Source organism: Bombus pyrosoma, linkage group LG2 (genome assembly GCF_014825855.1).
Source record: "Bombus pyrosoma isolate SC7728 linkage group LG2, ASM1482585v1, whole genome shotgun sequence".
NCBI classification, from domain to species: domain Eukaryota; kingdom Metazoa; phylum Arthropoda; class Insecta; order Hymenoptera; family Apidae; genus Bombus; species Bombus pyrosoma.
Genome location: NC_057771.1, coordinates 10,349,235 through 10,372,542, shown reverse-complemented (window position 1 = coordinate 10,372,542; position 23,308 = coordinate 10,349,235). Strand labels below are relative to the sequence as shown.

The 23,308-nt window shown below is 42.7% G+C and overlaps 1 protein-coding gene across 3 annotated transcripts in view; it reads right to left on the bottom strand.

The window, feature by feature from the left end:
* LOC122574406 (irregular chiasm C-roughest protein-like) overlaps positions 1-23,308 on the bottom strand; it is a 157,597-nt gene that overhangs the window by 11,415 nt on the left and 122,874 nt on the right. For 2 of the 3 annotated variants that reach the window (XM_043741981.1, XM_043741999.1), the window contains exons 3-11: positions 22,806-23,038; positions 9,077-9,277; positions 8,146-8,273; positions 5,727-5,878; positions 4,472-4,782; positions 3,060-3,300; positions 1,876-2,031; positions 1,032-1,279; positions 105-340 (exon numbers count right to left, since the gene is read on the bottom strand). In XM_043741981.1, the coding sequence (XP_043597916.1) occupies positions 105-340; positions 1,032-1,279; positions 1,876-2,031; positions 3,060-3,300; positions 4,472-4,782; positions 5,727-5,878; positions 8,146-8,273; positions 9,077-9,277; positions 22,806-23,038 (1,906 nt within the window). The remainder of the gene's footprint in view (positions 1-104; positions 341-1,031; positions 1,280-1,875; positions 2,032-3,059; positions 3,301-4,471; positions 4,783-5,726; positions 5,879-8,145; positions 8,274-9,076; positions 9,278-22,805; positions 23,039-23,308) is intronic. The other variant, XM_043741990.1, reaches the window with a different exon arrangement.

Here is a 23,308-nt window from a genome sequence, read left to right as displayed (position 1 = left end):
AGAGCGTCGAACTAGATTGCGGGCTTGATGACACAGGGGGCGCGAGTTCCATTGATACCGTCCCGGCATGGCAGAGGCGGCAGCCAAGTCCCTGAGAACTTTACCTGAGGTAGGGGTTTCCATACGTTGCAGAGAAACGTGGGTCGATCGCTGGGGTGGTTTGCGGAGTGGAGGAGCCCAAATTCGCAGAACTCAGACCGATCTTCTTTGAGGCTAGTATGCCGCCAGACGGTATCCTGCTTAAGGATTCCCGTGATGCACCCACTCCTTGCGTCGTGGGTGGCATATAGTCGCGGGTATAATCTACGTACGGTACGTAACCATTATTGTTACTACCGTCCTGCAACAAACGAAACAAAAGGGCAAATATTAGCGACAAATATCATGATTTCCCAGTAATTCTTACAAACCGTTCGTTCCAGCACGGGGTGAATATACCTAACGATCAAAAACACTTGGTAATTACCATATACAGAAAGTTTGTTCTTGTTGCTTTATGAAAACACGAAAGACGGAACGTGCCGGCCGTGCCGAATATAAAATTAATTTTCTCGACGCTCGCGACGTAAGGTCGTGGCATCGACCCGTAAGACGTTCGTGCACGGTCGACGTTGGCACAGGTTTCGCGACCCAGGAACATTTCTAGGTCTCGACATTATAATTCGTTCAGTGTGTACAGAAATTAGGATCGGTACAGATTATCATAGTAAAAGGGAGATCTGAGACGTGGTCGAATTCCAAATATTCCACGCAGCAAAGCTTGGAAAGGGTATTAGGATTCGGTGGGGAAATTCTTAAAAACTGCAAATTAAATCTACACGGTTCGCGTGAGTGCATGCCCAGGGGAGAGATTCTACGCTTTAATATGCACTCTAGAAGCTCGCTGTTTCTTCGTGAAATAAACTAGATTACGCCCTGGCTCCGGTTCTTGGCATCCTCCTCGTGCAAAACGCGAGATTGCGAGCAGAGAAATTTTCGGACGTGAATACTGGTAGTTCGAACGAGTATGGCATTGGTTGTATTATACTTACGTTATTCTTCGGTGGGAACGAAGGTTCCGTGTAATCGGCGCTGTAACGATAACCCAGGGGATTGGGTACAGGGCCGGCCAGCGCCAAAGCGTTCACACCTCTCGTGCTTCCTTCGCCCTCGCTGTCAAGCGCTGTCACGCTCTCCGCGTTGCTGACACTCGATCCCGCCCGTATATCCGCTTTAACGTCCGACAGGTTGCTGCTTCTGTCACTTTCTCGATATCTATCCGCGTTCGAATCTGTTTCCTCTGTCGGCGAAAGAAATTCGAAAAGATCAGCATAGGGAAAAATAAGATTCCAGACGAGAGTTATATCCTGCGTGACTGTCCATTGTATCGAGTATTTATCGAGGATTAAAATACGAAACGGTCTGTAAATGGAGTCGATGTTGATTACGATCGAGAAAATAAGTACTTGGATGTATTAAGTAGAAAAATATATCGGCTAACTCTGTTACGAAACTATAAAGCGTATAATCGCTGGAAGAAAAAATTAAGCTGGATCAAGCATAAACAAACGCTTTAGAAAGCTACTGAAGGACCACTAGATATCGCGCGTTGACTCCACCCAAGTACGTTTGAATACCAGCTCGCTACTTATCAGACTCGTTTGCATTCAATGAGCTATCATTCATCCACGGTTATACGTATACGTTTTTCCGTATCGTTAACGATAGATGCCGAACGATAACGTTGGTGTCTCGTTCATAGACAGGAAGAATTCGAAGCAGTCCCGCGACTGGGTGAAAATGATGAAATCTCGAGTCACGAAAAACGATAAAAGCAATGGGAAACGGACGTGACTAATGACGTTATAATTCGTTCGAACATGATATTTCACTCACGCATATCAGTCTCTTGAGTCTGGGCCGTCCTCGGTCGTGGCTGTTTGATGCGGTCGCGGCACTGTAGAATGAGTATAATGATCACGCCAATCAGGATCACGCAGACGACCAATCCACCGATGATGAGAATCAGTTGCCAATCGACTGGAATCAACGCTAAGCGTCACGAATGGTTAAAATCTCGGCTGTTTGGCTCAACGAGTGAAACAATATCGTTCTCATCTCTTTCCTTTTTATATTTTCACTTCCTCTTCAATTTTCCTCTTAAAATTGTGCGACGATCGGTGTTTGCGCCCGACGACGAGTTCACTCTGGTATAAAATTGTCGGACGCGAGTGCGCGCGACTGCTTAACGATGCGGATTAAATTTTTGCAAAGTGCACGCGGAACGCGCGTCGGTTAATTGAATCCCGTGGAATTTATGACGTGGTCCGGAGCGTGTATCGATGAAAATTTACAGAATCAACCGGCTGAATTAGTAGAACGAGCGCCGTGCTGTCGAACGGACGGATCTGTAAAAGATCGGTCGGAATTATCGGGAAAAAAAATTGGCTAGGTTCGATCGAAAGTTACGATGAACAAGGATCGCGGCAAAAATTGAGACTTAGAGTGCCATTTGTTTTCGTTATTTTTGTTTCCATCGGACATGTTCAAATAAAAAACTTCGACTCGTATTTTACTACAGCCTGTCTGACTGGCCAACGAATCGCCGGTTCATCTTGTCACTGCTACGATCGAACGTATCAGATACCGACGTGTGTTTCACAAAAATGCAAAATCACCGACCGTACACACACTCTGTGGTTTCACTCGATACTCCGTCACCGACGTTTTTATTTCATCGTAGGACGAACGGTCGCGATTTGACGGATTTGGAAATGCGGTTGGTTAGAATTCCGTGGCGATCTCGAAGCGTTCGAAACGCGTGACTCCGTCGTCGAACGAGTTTCGATCTTTTTCCATTGATATATTTCTCGTCTTGTCCCTGGAACGCTTGGAGCGTTTTTTATGGACCGAAAACGTAGCAGTTTTTCGAGGACGCGTCGCGCATACATGGAAGAAAAGCATGAAATCGCGAGAGGAAAGAATGCAGAGAGCGAGTAAGAGAGAAAGAGAAAGAGTAAGAAATGAAGAAAAAAGAGAGAAAGAGAAAGGTAGGTCGTTTATAATGGATATGAACTTACTGTGTGCCGTCAGCTTGATTATGACGGAATCCGTGCCGAAGCTATTCGTGACCGTGCAGTTGTAATCCCCGAAGTACGTGGATATGGGATCGAGCAGCGTGACAGTGCTGACGACTCTCTCGCCGGTGTATTCCTCCTGCACATGGAACGGCGTATTGTTCGACGAGAAATTGAGCTCGCGACCGGCGAAGCTCCATACCACCGAGTCCGCTTTTGGCACAGATACCGCGGTACACTTCACCTGCGAAATCGAGGAGGAATAGTCGAATAAAAATCGCTTCCAATTGCCAGACATTTGCTCCCTTCTTGCCGAATCGACCGATACCCGTGTGTGGTTCTCTTTCTCTCGTGTCTCGTTTTTTAAGACCATTGCGCGTTGTACATTGATGGGTAAAAATGAAGAATAAAAAAGAGGAGAAACAAGCGAGTTAAAAAAAAAAAAAAGAAGAGAAAATATGGTTAGTCGATGGTTGTATTCGCCCTATGAATGTTCATCCGTCTAGACTAAATTCTGTCGAAAAATATCCGGTCGCTTTGCGTCGCTATTCTAAACCATCTGTTACATAGATTCCGAGGCTGTTCGATTTTCGGAGACACAGAGTCTAGCGATGCGGTTGCGGTTTTCGCATATTTTCCATAAATGCCTCGTTTCGGGTCCCGGCGCGCAAGTTATGGCTGATATAAATCGGAGCCGCGTCGCGTTCGTTGGCTTTACGAGACGTCGAAAACCAAACGAAAAATAACTGTTTTCAATAATCGACAGAAGCTTTGACGCTTTCTTTGTTACTATATGAAATGGAACATGCAGTTGATCGCATACCTAAGTATTCGTCCACCTAGCACACCCGGTGTACACACATGTAGGTAAATAGATTTACTAGCTCACGAAATTGTTTCAACACTTACCATAAAAATCTTTCTATTACATTGGTCAAATTTGAAATCAATCTGGAAACGTATATGAAAATTACAAGATACTTATTGCAAACGTATCTTCAATAAAGATAAGTGTTGATCGAGGTTTATTAATGCAATGGATAAATCACTGCTTAAATACTTTTGTCATCTCTGCGAAGTATACATTGTACTAAATAGCTTTGTAATTTCTATATATATGTATTAATAAAATTTGTATCAAATTTTATACGTACATGCATAAAATTGAAATCGAAAGCACTGAAATTATTCTTCTATTACTACGGAAAGAGTGATATTCCTTTTATAACTGTTATGTAATGGCAAAATATTGTATGGCATGTCATAATGTGTTGAAAAAGTCGAGTACGATAGATGGACGAATACTTATGCATGATTGTAAAAAAAAAAGAAGAGAAGAAAATAAGAACAGAAAATAAGAAATGAATGTGGATATGAACTATGGATATAAAGGAGAATCTCAATGGAAAAATTACTTTGACAACGCCCTCGTCGGGTACATATTGCACCCTCTGTGACACTATGCTCGGCGATGCCCGGATGTAGATATTCGCGTAGCCCGTCAGCTCCGGAAAACCCGGTACGTGTGCCTTGCAAAAGTACCGTCCGGCTGTCTCGTGGTTCACCACCACGCTGATGTTCGGCGTGCTAGCGACCTGTCGCTCCGAGTCCTCGTGGTACCAACGGATCTCCGGTGTTGGGTTTCCGTCGACGTCGCACTGCAAGATCTCCGTCGCGCCGTACTGCGTCTCCACGGAGATTGGCTGGTGCCGGAACTGTGGCCCGTCTGTGAAATTTAATTTTCACATCGTACAATTTTTCTAGATTGATATGCCAGGGAGCGAAAGAAAAGAATTTCTTTTCTACTTTTTCTAAACTGTTGTGATATCATATACGTATAATATTCGCAAACCGGCATGTACCGAATGAAACGCGCAACGATCAAAGATCTCCCGTGCGATTGAAGTAATATTATTAGCGAAATGTTATAATTTCACACGTGAAGCCGTTAGCAGTATTAATAACGATACGGATAATTATGATACAAATGGTAATGAAAGAAATGAAATTTTACAGGTATTTAATTATTTTAAATTTTACAAGTTATATGATTATTTTACGTAATAAAGAATTGTGAAATCGTAAAAGGGGAACTTATAACTTGTAACTTTTCGATTTATTAATATTGTTATTTGATAAATTATTGCGCAAGAGAATTCTGATCGTACCTGGCTTCTATCACGCGTCGTTCATTGTATCGCGTTTTACAGTACAAAGCTTTTAACACAAAACAAGTCACGAAACGCGAATTTGGTTGGTCTGATCTCTTGAAGAGGGCGATGTTCACACACTGAAGAGAAGATCCATAAATCGAGAATACGATCCGTGAAGAACTATCTCCGAAAATATGACGGCAAATTTTCTCCTAAGAAGTCCAATTTATTCTCTGCCTCGGCTTTTGACAAGCGTTATCCCGAATTTCGCTGATGCCCGCTAACCGGATCCCGGCTAAATAACACGACGAAACGACGTCGAAGCACCCTTCCGGATGAACGAATGGGATAAAGAGAGGCCGAGTCAGCGAATACTAAACGCGTGCTTTCTTTCGTATGGGGCAAATACACGGCGAAACGAAATTCTTCATACGAATCGTCAGCGTGATACGACTCGAAAATTATTCCTATTTCTCTTTCTGCCTCGATGTACATTTCACCTCGTTTGCATACTCACACGTGATATCCAGAGTCTCGGTGTCCTCGCTCTTCCCGACATCGTTGTGAACCTCGCACTTTACAATCGCGTCGTGAAGATCGCGGGTTGCGTTGTGGATGATCATCTCCGTGGTGTAGTCGCCGATCACCTTTTTCTCGTTGATGAACCACCTAACGAGTAAAAAGGATAGATCCTTGATGAACGAACGTGTAATTGCTGTATAATTTGCAGGCGGCAGCTTTGCAAAAAGCTGCTGCTACCGGTCGATCGACGCGACGAAAAAGTCTCAAGGAATAATTATGCATTTTTGAAAATTCCTCGCTGCTTCTTTCGATCTTTCTCTTCTTCTATCTCCTCCAATCCATTCTGCAATTCGTTTTTCTTACCACGATCGTCTTTCGTTCTATAATACTCGAGCACGATTCTCCTCGTTCATTTTTCAGATTCGATCGATAGGAGTTTTCGGTCGGGCCACAAAGGACGAAGGAAACGCGAGAACGATAACCCGCGTCGAATTAGTGGCGAGTCCTTTAGAAACGATCTTCGTCGAGAGATCGTGGTTTACGGCCGTTCTTCGGCCGCAAGATTTATCTCGTTCGCCGGTACAATCGATGAAAAGAGCGACGAGGATTGGTCCGGATGGCAATAAAAGCGGGGGAGAGGAGGTCTCTTTCAACCGGTCGAATCGCGTGCTCATATACGTTAGCAAAGAACCGAAGAAACTGAATGAAACGATCACGAAACTTTCGTGGTTCGTGTATCCTAGGTAGGATGCCTTTTTCTCGCACCTTTCGTAGTAGGTCACGTTCTAGCACCATCCAAGTCCCGTCGCTAATAGCACTCGGGTCTCTCGGCGTGACTCTTTACCTGGCTTTTATTATTTTCGCGAAATTACACGTCGTAGAAACTTCCGCCGTAAACGTCTTAAACAGTTGCTCGGAGATTCTAGCCGGCTTTTACGGTTTCGATTTCACACGAACCCATCGAGTAAATCGATGTTTCGTCGAGGGCTACACCTTAAACGAAACCATGTAAAAGTCTCTCGTTTATTTTCCTGTCACTGCTCGATTATTCTCCAATCGCACGGATACGAAAATAAAGCCATTCACGCTGGGCAGTATGGTTTCGCTTTCGTTTCGCGATCTGTGTTTTATCGGACTCGCTAGACAAACGGCACAACTGATATACGTCGACGTATACAAACTCGCGTACACTCGTATGCGCTCACATAGAGAGACCGCTAGGACAGCGAAACAGACAACAAGGCAACGCGTAACGCAACGTACGACCGGTCAACATTGTCCTAAACTTTGCATTGTCCTCTCTTTGAAAGGAGTATCAATTATTTGCTTTCTACGAGCCACGACCGATTGCTTGCTAATTCTCCTTTTGTCTCTATGTGTGTTGGTCCACTCTGTTCTTTGATAAACCAATGCTTCTCCCTTTCATCCGTCTCTTTCTGTTATCGCTAAAAATCCACGAATTAAGCATTTTCTAGCTTAGCGAATAGTAAAGTAGAATGATTTGTGTCACCTAATCTTCGGTAACTTAAAATTCTATCTTGAACATTGCACATTTTTTGCGTATTATGAGACATCGTTAGTCTTTAATAGAGAAACGAAAGAATGAGAAAATTTTGCCGGTATAGTTTGTGGTTCGTTATTGGAAAATTTATACGGACAGAGTATATGTCGATGTTCTCTTGAAACGTAATTGATATACTTGGAATTTTGAGCGAATGACAAGTCCAATGGTTGTTGCTTCTATGATGCTGTTACAACTCTGTTTCATATTCCATTCGCTATTACGCAGATATTCTATTTGAAAACTGGAACAAATCGAAACTATGTTTCGTGTAATAATTTGAAATTGTGTTTTCGATGAAAGAATTGTTTGAAACTATATTAAATTCTGAAATTTATAATAAAATATATATTAAAATATAATATATATAAATAAATATAAATTCAAATAGAAGCTAAAATATATACCATCCAAGTCCTATGTATCAGTAACCAGATAATAGAAAACCTGAAATCTGTCGTTCAGAAGTAACAATTATTTTAATCGTATGGCGTAGTTGAAGCCCTTAATCCCTAAGCACACTCGACATTCAAAGCAACGATGTTCTTTTTATAATGAACGTGCTAGAATTGGAGTAGCATGATCTATCAAGGAAGGAACGCTTGTATTCCCAGGCCGTCTACGCTCATCATGTACCGGCCTATCGTCGACGGACATGCAACCATGAAACCACCGACATCGACATCTGGCCACATGCAGCAACAACGCTCCAAATTCGACGAGCGCTCTTGTAGCGGGTATCGATCATCGAAGGATATCGTTTGCGTCTCTTGCCAAATGGGAGAGATATACGTAGAGGAAGGGTGCATGGAAGCAGCGAGGTAGTCGCGTTACTCGCGCGTTTCCCACTCACCTGTACTCGACATTCGGTGGATTCGCCTCGGCGCGACATTTGAAACGGAGCTCGCTACCCTCCACGATGCGGCCATTCTTGCCCAGGCCCGACCGGATTCTCAGAGACACTTTCGGCGCGTAGCGTACCTGAAACACGAGATACGAGGCGTTCGATATGGATACGCGTCGAATGCGATTCAGAGGGGGAGAAGAGAGATGCTTGAAATGTCACGCGAGCCGATGCTCAAATTTTCATGACCATCGTCGTCGCGTCGATCGATCGGCTCTCCGGTTCGCGTCGGCTCGCGTGACACTCTCGAATACCACAAGCCGCCGTTGCACTTTATTTTCTGTCGTCGGACGTAATTTCTTGGCAATTAATATCGCGCGTTGACAAGTCGGTAAGTAAATGATGTAGCTGGTAACCTGCAACCACGCAACGTATCATCGTTTGGTAGCCCGTATACCCGTCATGTCCGAAGCTGTGCAGCTCGCGCGATACACAGGGAGAGTTACGACCTCGTCATCGTGAATCATTAACATCGTCGCGAAAAGTAGCGAAACGATCTTCTCTTTGTCGGCGTCTCTTGATTCTCTTTCCCTTCTGGTAGGTAGCCTGGTGAAACGAAAACCGCAGAGTTCCCATTGTTCGGAGGAAGAAAGCAAAAACCCGGGCCAGCAGGGGGCCAGAGCTTATCCTCTCTGTGTCGGATAGCGATTACGCCACAGACCAGTTTTCGGGACGCGACATTAATTATTCTTTAGCTCGTTACCGCGTTTCTGGCCGGGTTCGCGCGCTGCTGCTATGTTAATCTGGTTTCTCTTTTTTAAAAATGGATTGTCAGAAAAAAGTGCGCGTAAGCTACCCGCCCCAAAATTGTCAAAGCCGACGTTTCAATGGTGTTTGATGGCCCAATTTTCCGCAGTCCCATTCTCTCGTTTTCACTTACCTCGACGCGCAGTTTCGCATTCTGCGGCGTGCGGTCGGCCGCGTTCTGACTTTGGCACGTGAACGTAGTGTTGTCGTGGTCCTTTCGCGGCATTACCCTCAGGATGGATTTCACCGTGTACAAGGGGCCGTCGTCGAATAATTCTTTCGTCGTTTTGATGCCTCTGTGCAGCACGTTCCCCAGCCCGTCTATCCATGTGATCTGTAATTAAACGGCGATTAATTGGATCGGGGATGAAATTTCGATGTGAGCGATCAGTGTTTTAGTGTTTCGCCAATTCTACTCGAATGGTGCGCGCTAGATGGAACAACGAATTAATAATAGGAAACCTATTAATCTGATATCGAGGTTGGTTATCTAATCCGATTAACGAGTTAAGAAAGCAGCTGCGCGGAACAGGAAGCTGGAAAGTTCGAGTTGCCAGATTGTTTATTTTTCGAGAATTTGTTCTTCCGAAGTGTGTTTTCCAGATAATGTGATGTCACGCAATTTGAACTTAGAAATGCACGAGAGATTTTACCAACTTCGTTCGTACCTAAAGTGGTACGTAATTATTCACACGTTAATACGTTTTACTGATTTACCGTGATTATCTCGCGCATATATCTCTACTTAAATTCAACTTAATCGAAAGTCGAAGAACTTTATCAACGACATACAAGGTATTTTTCAATTGGGAGTGGAACCGGGAAGAGGGTAATTTTAAATGAAAAAGTAAGTTACAAGTATAGCGTAATCGCGTATGATTAATTTCATTGATTTGTAACGAATGAAATTTAATTTCACAAAAATTTCAAGGGAATTGTACGTTCAGCCGAATGGAAATAGTTTCAACAGTCTCTAAAGTAATAAAATTTATTTTTTAATTTCCTGCATCATCGCGTGCTCTTTGATATGAAAACGTACAATGAGATATGTTATCACTGTCAACTTATCAAACGAATATTCCGAATCAATTGCCTATCACGAAAACAAAGACTCAGGTATACGAAAAATATTTTATTCCACGTTTTCGATTTGTCTTTGCCTGCAAAATCGCCCTGTATAATATTCAGCCAGTTTAAAGCGTGCCCTATATCAATCGCAACAGTGCTCTCCCGAAAAATGATAGTTCGTTGTTTTAAACTGCCACAAACTGCCAACTCATTCGTCTTCCCTAACGAATACCAGTTACCACCTACTTTGCCGCGCTCTCGATCATTAATTTAAAAGCAGTTGGGGCTCGTTTCAGCAAGAGATCCGTCGGATTTTCCGAGTGCAGCTTATCGACCGAACAGAGGAAGAATGCGTCAGAAGTCGAGGTTGAACACAGTCAAGGGGGATGAGAGAGAACCGGGATGGGCCGCGCATATCGGAAGTTATTTCATTATAACGGATTCCGTCATATATTTTATTCAATAATTCGGCTACGATCGATCCTCTTGATCGGGTTTCTAACGGGCCAGCAAGTAGTTCCACGTAGTAGGTAGCTTCCGGCAACCGCGAGCTTCATCTGCGGCTCTCGCTTTCCAAACTTTCGAATTTTCTTCGAAATTAATTCAGCCTGCAGCCGACTTGATTGAAAATCCTTTCTCGTTCCGAGCCGATCCACCAGATGTATATATATATATATATATATATGCATAGCACCGTGACACTCCACTTTTGTTTTTTTCTTTCATCTTTAACCGACTGGTTTTTCTGGAAACACGCGCGAATCTCGTTGTTCGAACGATTCCGCGAAACGACGATGATATCGTTTCTCCGATATCACGCCCGGAATGCCTAAGTTCGTAGCGGCGATTCCAGCGAGCGGAGATCGATCTAATCGGTTCTAATTAGAAATCTCGTGCCGCTGGGGCAACCTGGCTCGACACCGATACCGATATTTCCGATCAGAAACGCTACTCCGCAGTTTCGTGTAATCGACGCTAATCTGGGATTTCGTGGCTGGATTTCTATCTTCTAGTTAGTATTCTTGGTGTTACGCTATGTATAGGAGGTTATATGTAGATAATAATGTTATACTACTTCTTATGGTACAGACGAGCGACAAAATTTCTTTTACATTTTTTTAATGCAAGATTAATATCCTATCAAGGGCGTAGTTATTAGTAGACTGGAAACATCGTTAAATTCTGATGGATATAAGTAAAGAAGTTAGATAGAGATTCACGTTACTTGCTACGAGTATTTTGAATATTTTATATATTTTTGCATATTATGCGCATCCTGTGCGTTTTTGTACCTTTAATATTTCTATAATTGCTCGGGAAATAAATTCTCGCAGTCTGGCTATTAGCAACGTTAAGAAGCGCTGCTGGATTATTGTTACCAGAAGCCGTTTTTTTTTTCTTTTTTTTTTGTTAAAAAGTTATGAATATCCCGATAAGAGGAAAAGAATGAACTGATGTCTCTACGAAAAAATAGAGTGGAAACAGATAGCTTTTCTCTGTATATAAGAAATATAAATTATTCCTTCTTTAAAAGCCTTGAAGTAATATCCATATTGGAAGGGTTAAGTTACCATAATCTGTATTGCATTTCAGTGTTTAATAATTTTCTCTCACTACCAGGAGTGCTAACCCGCACGTTGCAAAAAGTATGGCCTACTTTCCTAATTTGTCCAAAGTGTAATGTACTTGAAAGCAGATAAAATTTAAATATAGCAGTAATATCTTAAAAGATCAATGACGCTGGTGTGATGTTATTTCCATCAGATTGTAGATAAAGAAGCGAATATAATACGATTAAGCGACCTATTTGCACGGAACTGAAACTGTTGCACGAATTCTTCGTAGGTAAACGTTCATCATCATCGCCTGCGAGTAATTTGTAATTAACCAGGGGCGCGATTAAAACGGTACGAAATCGGGAAGAAAATCGGCCGACGCGTCGGCTCCAGCCGATTTCGGACGAAACCGCGGGAACAACGAGCTGCATGCAATCTACCACGAAGCTTCAACGATCGAGCCACTGTTCGACTATCCAGATAATGAAAGTGTATTCGTCAGAGTATGAATCGCCGAAAAAAATCTCACTATTGCCTGTTTGACGAACATCGACGCACACTTTCCCTACGGCTCTTCTATTATTCCTCTAGGCAATACGATGATATACGGCTAACCGCGTCTATGTATCGATGCGTGTTGGCGTATGCACCTCTACGTACGGGGAGCAAGCACTGCTCTGCCGTAGCTGCACCGACGCGAATCGATCGTATCGTCTATAATTAGGCATGCTGCATCAATGCTCCTGTACTCTCATATCACTTGGAGTTACGATTCGCTTTGTTCGAATATTATTTACGATACTTGGCACGATAGCGCGGAACCAGCCGCGTTGTTACAGCGCGTTATAATTTTAATAAACGTGGCGCAATTACGACGGAAGGGTCGCGGACAGGGAGAAAGAATGAGGAAAGAACCGAGCTATGGAAGAAAACGAGAGGAAAAAGAAATAATGATGCAAGATCTTCAGCACTGGATGGACGGTCTTTGAAATTTCTTTCGTCGCTCGATGAATATTCGATGAGCAGGTTCCACCTCTTGGCAACGAACTTTTCTTGCATCTTCACCTCGGAAAATATACGTTCTTCTCTTCGCGTCCTTACGTACGACTTCTTTGAGAACGGTCGCCGACTTAATTCCAGCTGCGTCGGCGATTGTGGCACTGGCCATCCCATCCGATGAATCTTCCTTCTCGAGCGAACAATAACAGTAGAAAATGTCGCGGGGAAAAAATTAAAGGATACTTCTTATTCCTATTTTGTGACGTAAATTGTTGAAGAAAGCGCGCAATCAAGATGATTTCTCCGGTGATTTCTTAATTTTTCCGGCGAGACTCGTTCAACGCCACTTTTCTCAACGACTGCGACGAAGATGACGATTACGAGTTCGCGGATAAAGTCATTTGATTCGTTTTAATTAGAAAATTTTCGGAATCCACGAATCCAGATTTCTGTGGTACACCACCGTTTCTCGTCAATGCGTCTCCAATTGTCGCACGTATTTCATTTACAGCTGCAGTGGACGAATGACGATCGACATTCGCGGGTACGTTCGCATTATGATTATAAGCGTTAATAGATCAGTCTCACCCTAAATAAATGCACCGTGAACCAGCCGCGTTCCGTTCACCTATTCTTCCGTTCAAGGATTTTTTACGACCTAAATAACGGTGTGAACGCGACAGCCTGAACGCGGTCTTCCCTTTTTGCAAAACCGTGCCTTCGTAACCTTGGCTTCGCTCGTTTATTTCCAGACTAGCCTCCCCTAACGCCCTTATATTTTTATAAATCCACGTAAGCGGTTAATTCCGTCTAATGTTTCCGCGCAGGTTCGTCAAAGGATACTTCATACGCTTTTATAGAAATACTTAAGAACCAGAAAAGAGAACGAGGTGGATGGTTCCGCGGAGGGTTGAATTGCTTCTACTTTCGAATATTTGTACGGTACTTGTCATTTAAAAGTAGTCTCAGAGGTTGGAAGAGAGGAATTGTATCATGAAATTCCTCTCATTAAAAAATTTTAATCAAATACATAATTTTAAGGGTAATTGGTTTCTAGATGAATATCGGCGATAGAATTTAGGAAGCAATTTCTTGTGTAATGTTCGACGAAAAAAGTGGCAAGATTTATGAGATAATTTGATGAGAAAGAGATAAAATCGCTAAATCGTTGTTCTAAATATAATAGTTTCTTTTAGAAAATCCTTTAATTAATTAATTGTAGACATTTAATTCTAGGCAAAATGTTACTAAATATATACATAAAAAAATTTAGAAGCTATAAGGGGAACAAAAGTTAAAACTGTAAGTGAATTATTTCAAACGCTGAATAATGGAGTGATAGACAATACAAAATAGGTTTATGGAAAAGTTATTTGGCAAGAAAGTTTTCAATACAATATCGACCATTCTGAATGAATCGATATCTTTTTAACAAATTACCAATAACATTTTCAGCTGAAACTCTATTCCAGAATTAACGATAGATTTAAAATAGCAGTAAGTACCTTTATACTTATTATTATTGTTCATAGAGGATAATCGAAAACGTTTGCACGATACTGTACATCCGAGATTGTAAAAAAAATGGACACGTGTGACTTCGGTTACAATTAGAGCAGCTTTGTGTAATTTATATCTCGAAATTCGTGTGAATTAATTTACAAACTTTACGAAACACCGTCTCTCATTCGGACAATTTGTCACAAAAGCTACAAGCTCGCAATGAACGATATCATATTCATTAGTCGCTAACCTCACCTCCGTGAGAGTCATCGAAATAGCAACGTCACGTGTATCCCTACGGAGTCAAGTCGTTCGTCTTTATCATGACGCCTTTATCGATGTTAATTGGGAAACCAAAGCGAGAGATAGCGGGATCCCGCCATCAATTCAACATCTCCTAGAAGAACTCTTTTTTGTTCGGCGACCTTTTATTCCAACGAACCTTCTCTGGCATTCAACGTGGACGGTAATTAAATAGAGCCGACAGAGAAAAGGAACGGTCGACAAGGAAAAACAACGCTCGTACGATCTCGACCCGTTCAACGTGGCTTCTAGTTAGTTCATGACGTTGTTTATTCGCAAATACCCACGGGAAATTATTAGCTAGCCGTTCGACAGTCGAACGAAAATGACCCTAGTTTCTGTACAAGTTGCGACAGTGTACACTGACGTTGATGAATAATTCGAAAGTTGTTTCTATTGATAAATAGAACCGACAAGATCCGTTGGAAAGCTGGAAATATCCGTTCAAATTACGAGAGACGAAATCGAATCGGACGGATAGCTGGAAACATCAACGACGATCCTCTTCATCCTCTGTCCCCACCAGCCTCAGACGGCTTTGCGTTTAATTGCACCCCGCCGAGTAATTTGATCGAATAAATTGGCTTCGCGTCTCTTCCTAACGAGCAGCTTTCTACTTCAACAGTTGGCGAATTAGAACTTTCGGCTAGCGTGCTTGTTTTTGGGCACCCGACAGATCGACCCAGCTGTCGGAACGTCACGTCGCAAGTTTTATGGAAATGCGTGCGCTTTCGCGGCTTGTCGCTAGAATTTTCCTGTTCTCTACACTCCCCCCCCCTAATGACACACCTACATCTACATAGTTGTGTGTAGACTTTGAAACTAATCGTCAACATTTTCTCCTTCCTATAATAGAAGTTTTGCACGATTGTTCATTGTCTGTGACTCGGCTTCAACTGTTAGGAGCGCGTGCTTGAAATTAGAATGTGAAAGACAAGTTTACGAACACGTATACAACAACGAAGATTACACAATAGAGAAAGAAAGAATGGATGAATATTAGAGTATACAACGGTACACGAAAGTATTCAAACACCCGTTCAAACTTTGCAACAAATATCCTTAATTTTATATACATTTTATATCATAATCATGATAGTCATGCTTCATACTGGTTCGTGAAATTTGAAAAAGTTTCGCACAACATACATAATACACTCATAAAAATTTCCCACGTTAAGTGTTCGAAGACTTTCGCAAGCCACTGTATAGTATGGAAGATATTAGGTTGTCCGAAAAGTGTCTTTCTTTTACAGACACGTCTTTTACAACGATGCACCTTTGTATAAACATGAAACCTAATCTGTCGAACGTTGTAATTTTTATCTTGATGGAACAAATTTGATCATACGTAATTCGATAAAATAATATAAAACGAACAAATGTTGTGCATCCATTATTTCCTTATAAAACGAAAGAAACTCTTCGGACGACCTAATACTTGTCTGAATTATTTTTTTTCCATGTATGTCGCGTCGTATCGTTCGAGCTAGCTGTATTTTTACTCTAACGTTAAAACCCTTCTAAAAATACGACAAGAAAAAATTTCAAAACTGTATAGTCGAGCCTCATTAAGCAGACGTAGACTGGTCGAAAAAGGTATTCGTAGTAACGAACGAACAAAGTTCATCGGGTTTCATTAGATACGAATCGAGTCGCGCGCGACAAACCCGTAAAGCAGCCAGCTGGCCGGCAAAAACGACTGTTTGCCCTCCTAATGAAATTAATTATCTAGCCTGGCGTCATCGAGCGACATACGCGTGTTACACCGTTATAATTGCCGGTGCTCGTCTCGACGGGTCTCGTGTAACTGTTTTCAGCCGTGAAAGGAAAGCAAGCGTGTGGGTGTGCGCTTGACATTAGCAGACGGCGAATGGAAACGGTTTCTCCCATAAATTCAGAGAGTCTTCCTTCGTGGTAAAAGCCGTAGCAAGAACTTCTTTCCCAACACGGTACACGAATTGTCCGTATAGTCAACGAGCCTCGGCTTCGCGTTGGAACGTGTCGCGCAACGAGTACACGTTGAACTTACGCGACAGTTTGCCGAACGTCAGTCGATACTCCAGGCACTACGTTTCTCCGGATATTTCAAGATTATTATAAAAATGCATTACGCTTTACGGAGGATAAGTCGGAGAAAAAAATTCACGCGCTTCCCTATCAAAGTGCGAGTGTCAGTCTGTTATCTGTAATCTCTTCCCTTTCTTCCTTCTTTTTATATTTTATTATAATCTGGTGTTTGCTATTTATTAAATGAAATGACGTTTATCGTTGATTATGGATGCATGCAAGTAAGAAGCTTTCTCTTAACGTCGATACGTATTACTGGCTAAGAATATAGCATCGTTTGATCAATTGCACTTGCATCTGTAGCTACACTTTTGTTATTGATTTCGCCGTTTTCTTCAATTTCTGATTTCGATTTTTTACAAGAACTTTCCCTATGATACTAAAGCACTAAGCGGATTTCTCTTTAATTTTTGGATCGTATGGAACACGTAGTCATTTGAAATCAGTTAATATCGTATTTCGTATTCAAAGTACGTTTCGCTCATTCGTCAACAATATATCTCGGAGAGAAGGTACGAGTTACTTCTCTTACAGGTGCTACGACCGTTCGTAAAAGCAGTAAGTCACTTTAAATATTCTATGATATCCCAACCACGATTGTTAGCTGCTACGAAACCCACTAAATATCCCAAAGCACCTAACATAGTCCGACATTTCCATCATGGCGTTACGCATAAAACGCTCGTAGTAATAGCGGCGAACAAATATCGCGTTCATTTCATTGGGTGCAATTGGCTCGTATCCAGAGGTCGAACGAATCGTGCTCGTCCAACTCCAACAGGGGTGGCTAATTTTTATCGGACCTTTCGTTCTCAAGACTGGGATTCTTTCTAATGAAACCTCCGCCTTTGGCCCCTTATGAATGTATGCAGGAGCTACCGGGATGTTTTTCTTTCCTTAAATTCGTCCTATTTGCATAGGTTGGGAGTAAGAAGCGGCGAAAGGTCGGCGGAAAACGTTTTCCTTTGATCTTGTACCCCATCCCGCTGGCCATAATAGAATTAAGAACGCGACAGCGATATTAAAATTTTGTTTCGAGAGAAACTTGGCGATGCTTCTCGCGGCAAGTTTCCGCAACAATATGAAAGAAATTCACGGAACTGAGAGAAGTTACGAGGAAATGAAAGAGAAGAGGCGGCTGCCTTTCGCGAGAGGGTGGAACGAAGAGAAAGATCGGGGTTGGTCGGCCGTGTTCGAGAGCGCCAACGGCGTCGATGGAAAAATCACGGAAGCCTCGCGATAATTGAAACTGCACCGGAATCACGGCGAGTCGATGCAACGGCTAAAATACGAGAGAGCAGCTGCTTAATATTAACTTTTGAATTACACGACAAAGACGAGCGGCAATCCTGTGCTCTCTAGGGTCAGAGGGTCCGGCTGATTTATTCACCCACTGAAAATTCATGAATTCATACAACGGCCAAATAGGGACGCGTTCTAATCCTATATTTCGCTCTAACGGCTAATTAACGGGCGCGCGATGCTTAACTTCAAGAACGATCGCAGCAAATATAGTTCATCGACCAGGTTTTTGTCTTGTTTGGTAATACAGAAATTGAGAAAGAAAAGAAGAAATTCGTGGAACTTTTGCATTTAACATCGAAACCGTAACATCCGCCCCTCTATAATTGTTTAACATAATGAAACCATTTATCGAAAAATCGGTATCCGGCTTGAAAAAATACACGAGTGCCGGTGTTTCGTTGAAAGGTAAATCGCGAACGGGTTTTCCGTTAAATCAGTTACTTGATCCGGAAGATCCGGTATTGCAGAGAGGAAACTCAAAAATCTTCGTATTGGAATCGAAACTTTTTATTATGAATGTTTAAGTTCAAGGACTATTCGACATGCGCCATTTATTCACGTACGTAACCTGCGGTCATAATTGCTGCGATTCATTTGACGAAAATTTCATATTATTAGGACTAGCCAGAGAATGCGTTTGTATCGTTTGTAGAATATGAGATTGTATCGTATTTACACACGATATGGTTACACCAAGCCGATGATTTTGCAAGGCACCTACAAAATTATATCTTTCTAGATATCTATAAAACGACCGCTCTGACTAAATAACTCGAGTCGTTTCAGACTCGTTAGAAACCGGTTATTTTTAATTACCTCCATGATTTTGATAAATCAGCCTCCTGTCGTATTTCTTTCCTCCTTTTTCTTTTTGCTTTTTCGCGAATATCATTGCCGTTACGAGACGTTACAACGTGGTCAAGTAAAAATAATTCACGAGACCGTTCGAGCGATAGCAGGCAAATCATTCGAGGATATCGACAGTATCTCTGGCTCGCTGGTAATCGATACAGACGCTGTTAGTCGTAACAAACGTTATTTGTAATCGCAATTGTTCAACCACGGGAGAATAAATGTCACTTTTCGTTTCTCTCGTTCTCCTTCGCAATAGCTTTTCCCGCAATTTTTGATTATACGCGTAATTCATCGGATATACGCCATTCTAACGGTAACCGCGACAATTGTAGTCCTCGTTTCACCAAGTTCCGGCGCCATCGACGAGCAGACGGCTATGATGGCGTCGCGGTTTCCACGCGTTTCTCCACGCTACTTTAACAGAGAGGAAAATTTGAGATAATTTGTCCCGATGCAGAACGAAAAGTATTTTATGCTTTTTTTTTTTTTTAAGGAAAAGAAAAATGAGCACGAGCAGACTGCATCAACGAGTTGGATTATCTTAGGGATCAATCCACCTGCGTTTGTGTACCACCGCGAAGCTTTCAGCGGTCGAACAATAGCCGGAATTTTTGCAGAGATTTTTCACGATTATTTTCTACGCTGCGCCGCGCCGTACCGCCGAGGACCGCGCGTCATTGATGAATTACAATGGATCGGAATGCATCACTCTGTCGTCGATTAAATTCCCTCGCTTTGCCTTTTATCCTTCCATCGTGATTTTTTCTGCTTTACTTTTCGCTTGTTGTTATCGGAGAAAGAGAATGGTATCGAGAGTTCGGATATGTAGAGGCTATTCCTTTTTTTTTTTTTTTGTATAACGCAAACCAGAGAATAACTATCTTTCCACGTGCGTTACCGTATGTTGGCCAATGATATTTTTTTCACCTCGCGGCGCGAAGCCGATTTTGAAGGGGGGACGGTGAATAAAATCACTGTTTCCGGACCGTCTGCAATGGATCATTCGCTGCACGATCCATCCTCCATGTTGCAACATGTTTTCCTTGTTTTTTCGACTAAACTAAATAACGTTCAATCGCGTGACACGCTGCTATGAAAGAACAGAGCCGTCCGTATGGGAATTAATCACTGAATAATCTGTGATTTAAACTAGGTAAAGTGTCTATTAGAAAATCCGTGCGCAATAACTCTTTCTTATTGAAACGAATGAAAACAAGAAAATTATCTTTTCAGCTAACATTTCACCGTTGGAAACGGTACTACTACCATACGCGAATAACACCTACTATATGCATAGCCGTGTAACAGACCTACGAACCGCAAGTTCAATCGCTTTCTCAATTTACATGTTACCGGCATAATGATGTAACCGATCGCTACACCATGGATTTCCGCCTTCTAGCTTAGAAATTTCGGTATAATCTTTCGTTTGCAACGAGTTAATTTCGAAGGTGTAGAATAACACGACTCGTCGGACGAGGGTGGCGTGTCGATAATATTTACGAAATCGGCGAAGCGCCGATCGAATGACCAGGCAAACGATTATAACCCACAGCGGTCGGTGATAATTGAATCTCGTTCACGGGTCGGTTCGCAACGAGGCACTCGCGTATCGCGTTCGCACTTTGGGTACTTCGTCCGAAAGAAATTTTGCGAAATCGGATAAATCGGTGGATATTCAGATTCGGCGGTGTTGCAGGCAGGGGGAGGGGGCAATGTTTGCCAGCACGTTTTGAGCATCGTTCGCATCACGAATCCCCATGTAACGACATTAATCAAGGGATTCGCGTAATTTTAATTAAAAACCGCGCCAGACCTGCGAACGACCATGAAACAAATTTAATTAATTTTTCACCGGTTCGCGCCGCGGCTCGATTCCCCGCGTCGACGACAATCCCGGCAACTCGTTATTTATCTAGGCCGAAAGGAGCAGCGGCTTGAACGGTTCGACCGCCATCGAAAGCGGATTTCTGTATTAAAGTGACTACAATCGCGACCGAACGAACGGTGAATTAGCGGCGAGGCTGGCCCACCGCGAAATTGTTCGCGGTGTCGCGAATCGGCCAGCGCATTATCGCCGCATCATCGATATTCCTACCCTCCCACCCTCGACCTGATCTTTATTACGACGGGGGTTCAATAAGCTCGCGGATGAAAGCTTGACGAGTTTTCGTTGTAACTAACTCCCTACACGTGGTATTTTTATTATCAATACATTTATATTGTCCATTTATATCTAAGTTATTGCCGCTCCGCATGCGGAACCAATATAAGACAAATATATGACAGATTGACTTCGATTGAAATATGTGGCTACTGAATAAATTCGAAAGCGTTCTGTAAGTGATGTCTGTTTGAATCGTCTATTTTTCAGTGTTCTCTGACTTTTATCGCTATTGGCACGTTGCTATTGGTGAATCTTTGTTTTCGCGAAGGCGCTGTCGCCTTCTTTATATGGTGATTTCGCCAAAGGGCGAGAAATAACATTTCTGTTCTCAGTAATAACATTAATAACACCGTAACTCGCTGAGATTTAAGCGACCATTACCGTACATATCTTTCTATCACCTTGATATCCACGTTGTGTTAGAGTTATCGAAGATATAAGGAAAGTAGATAGGCTCAGATGAAGATTTAGGATTTCCAGGTTAATATTCCTCGATATCTAACGTTCGATTTTTAATCAGCAAATAGGTCTCTAACGTCCAAAGTGTTTCCCGAAGGTTTCTCGCCTGCATGCTCGATAATTCGATAATTCGATCGAAGCTGCCTCCGATGGCGCTAGCGTACGTGCACCGCTAGCTCGCCGAGGGATTAATGATACCATTATTCGAGCGTCATCGCGTCTAGGTGGAATCGAAAGGGTGTTCCTAGTGTGGCGCCGCGTCGCGCTTCGCCATTTCACCGTGCACACGTATCTACGCGTTCAAAAACACCGCCGTCAAAGCAAATAGACAAAGACGAGCGGATCGAAGCTGGGTGGTCGCTTTTTCCCCAGCGCTTTTTACCTCGTGCCGGTTTTTTCTCCTCCCACCGCGATGCACGCAGTCCCTCTGCAGCGCCTTTAAAGATCTCTTTTGCGTTTCCCTTTCTCTTTTTCTTCTCTTTTTTCTCGCATGATCCAACCGTACGTAGTAGTTCGAGCCGCGAAGCAGATCCGAAGTCGGTCAAGCCGCCATATCGTCGAGTCACTTCTACTTGCCGATTTAAAAGCGTTTCGGCGCGCGGTCCCGCCATCGCCGCGAGACGAACGCCAACACATCCATCAAAAGGTATAGCGGTCTCTGGCTGGTTGTACCAACGTCGACAAACCCGAACAATCTCGCCTCGGGCTGCTTTCGTGAAGATTTTTCGACTCGTGACACAAGCGCTCAGAGAGAAGGAGTCTTTTACGATACGCTTCGTGGAAAGGACAAAGCCTTTGCCCCGGTAATTATGTGTCTGGCGTAATGCGGTTTAACGCGTTATTGCGGCTCCTAGATTTATGAATTTTCGTTGCCGAGCAGCCCTTTTCTCCGCTTTTAAATTAGTACCTACTCGTTTTATGAGCCAGGACCAACTGGCTCCCTGCTGTTCTTATAGAGCTTTTACTCGAAGTTTATGTGAATTTCTTCGCGCTTTGCACAGGATCTTGCTCCAACAATGACACCACGATTGAGCATTAAGGAACCTTTCTTTCTTCGACGATTAACTTTCACGTGATTATATATTCAAAAATATAAATGACGCGATTAGTTCGATCAAATTCATGGAGATGCAGGATCGAAGAACGATCGATTTTTGTACTACAATGTGTCGGTACTTACAAACAGTTGACCGATGTGACAAAGAATCTGCTTCAAACGTTTCCATCTTGTTGAATGTCTCGTAAGAAGCAACAATTATCTTAAAACCAATCTTTACGACAGTCTCGTACAAATAACGTATCGATCTATCATACCTGTAGAATATTTTTTCGCTACTGCTGTCTGATTGACGCAGCGGAATCATTAACAGGGATTCTCTGATACTTTTAGACAGTGTATATACCCTTTGCTGTTCGCGAGATGCTCAACGAGATAGAAACGTTTGAACTCGTACCAGTTCCTCTTTTATCAGCAAACAGCTCACCTACGTCGGTGTTCGTAAATCCTCGTACAATCTTCCACTTCTTACCATCCGGTTCAATCGATATTCAAAGTAAAAGAGAAACGAGAGACTTACCTCCGCAGGCGGTTTGCCAGCCACGCTGACGCACTCGATCACCAATTCCCGGTCCTCGGTCGTGATAAGAAAGTCGCCCTGAAGGATCTTTGGTTTCTGAGGCGGAACCAGCACGCTCAGCTTGGCGAATCTCGAGCGTAATGCTGGCTGGCCGTCGTTCGTGGGCGAGGCTTGGCATTGGTATGTGCCATCGTCCTCCAGTTCCACCGGATAAATATGTAACGAGAAATCACCTGGAACACAAAAACAGACACGATCTTTTTCAGTTGTTGTAGATTACCGTAGGAATCTGTTTCATAAATTCTTTGGAAACGTGAAAATGTCAGAATACGTTACTAACCCTAGGATTGTTAGAATAGTGCGAAAATAGTAAATCGACATTTCTCATGTAAATTTTATAGATTTGCTGAAATCTTAGAGATTTGATGGAATTTTTATGAAACATGCGAGTAAAAGTTAATGAACATTTTTCTTCTTGTATTTTCTCACGTTACATGTCATTT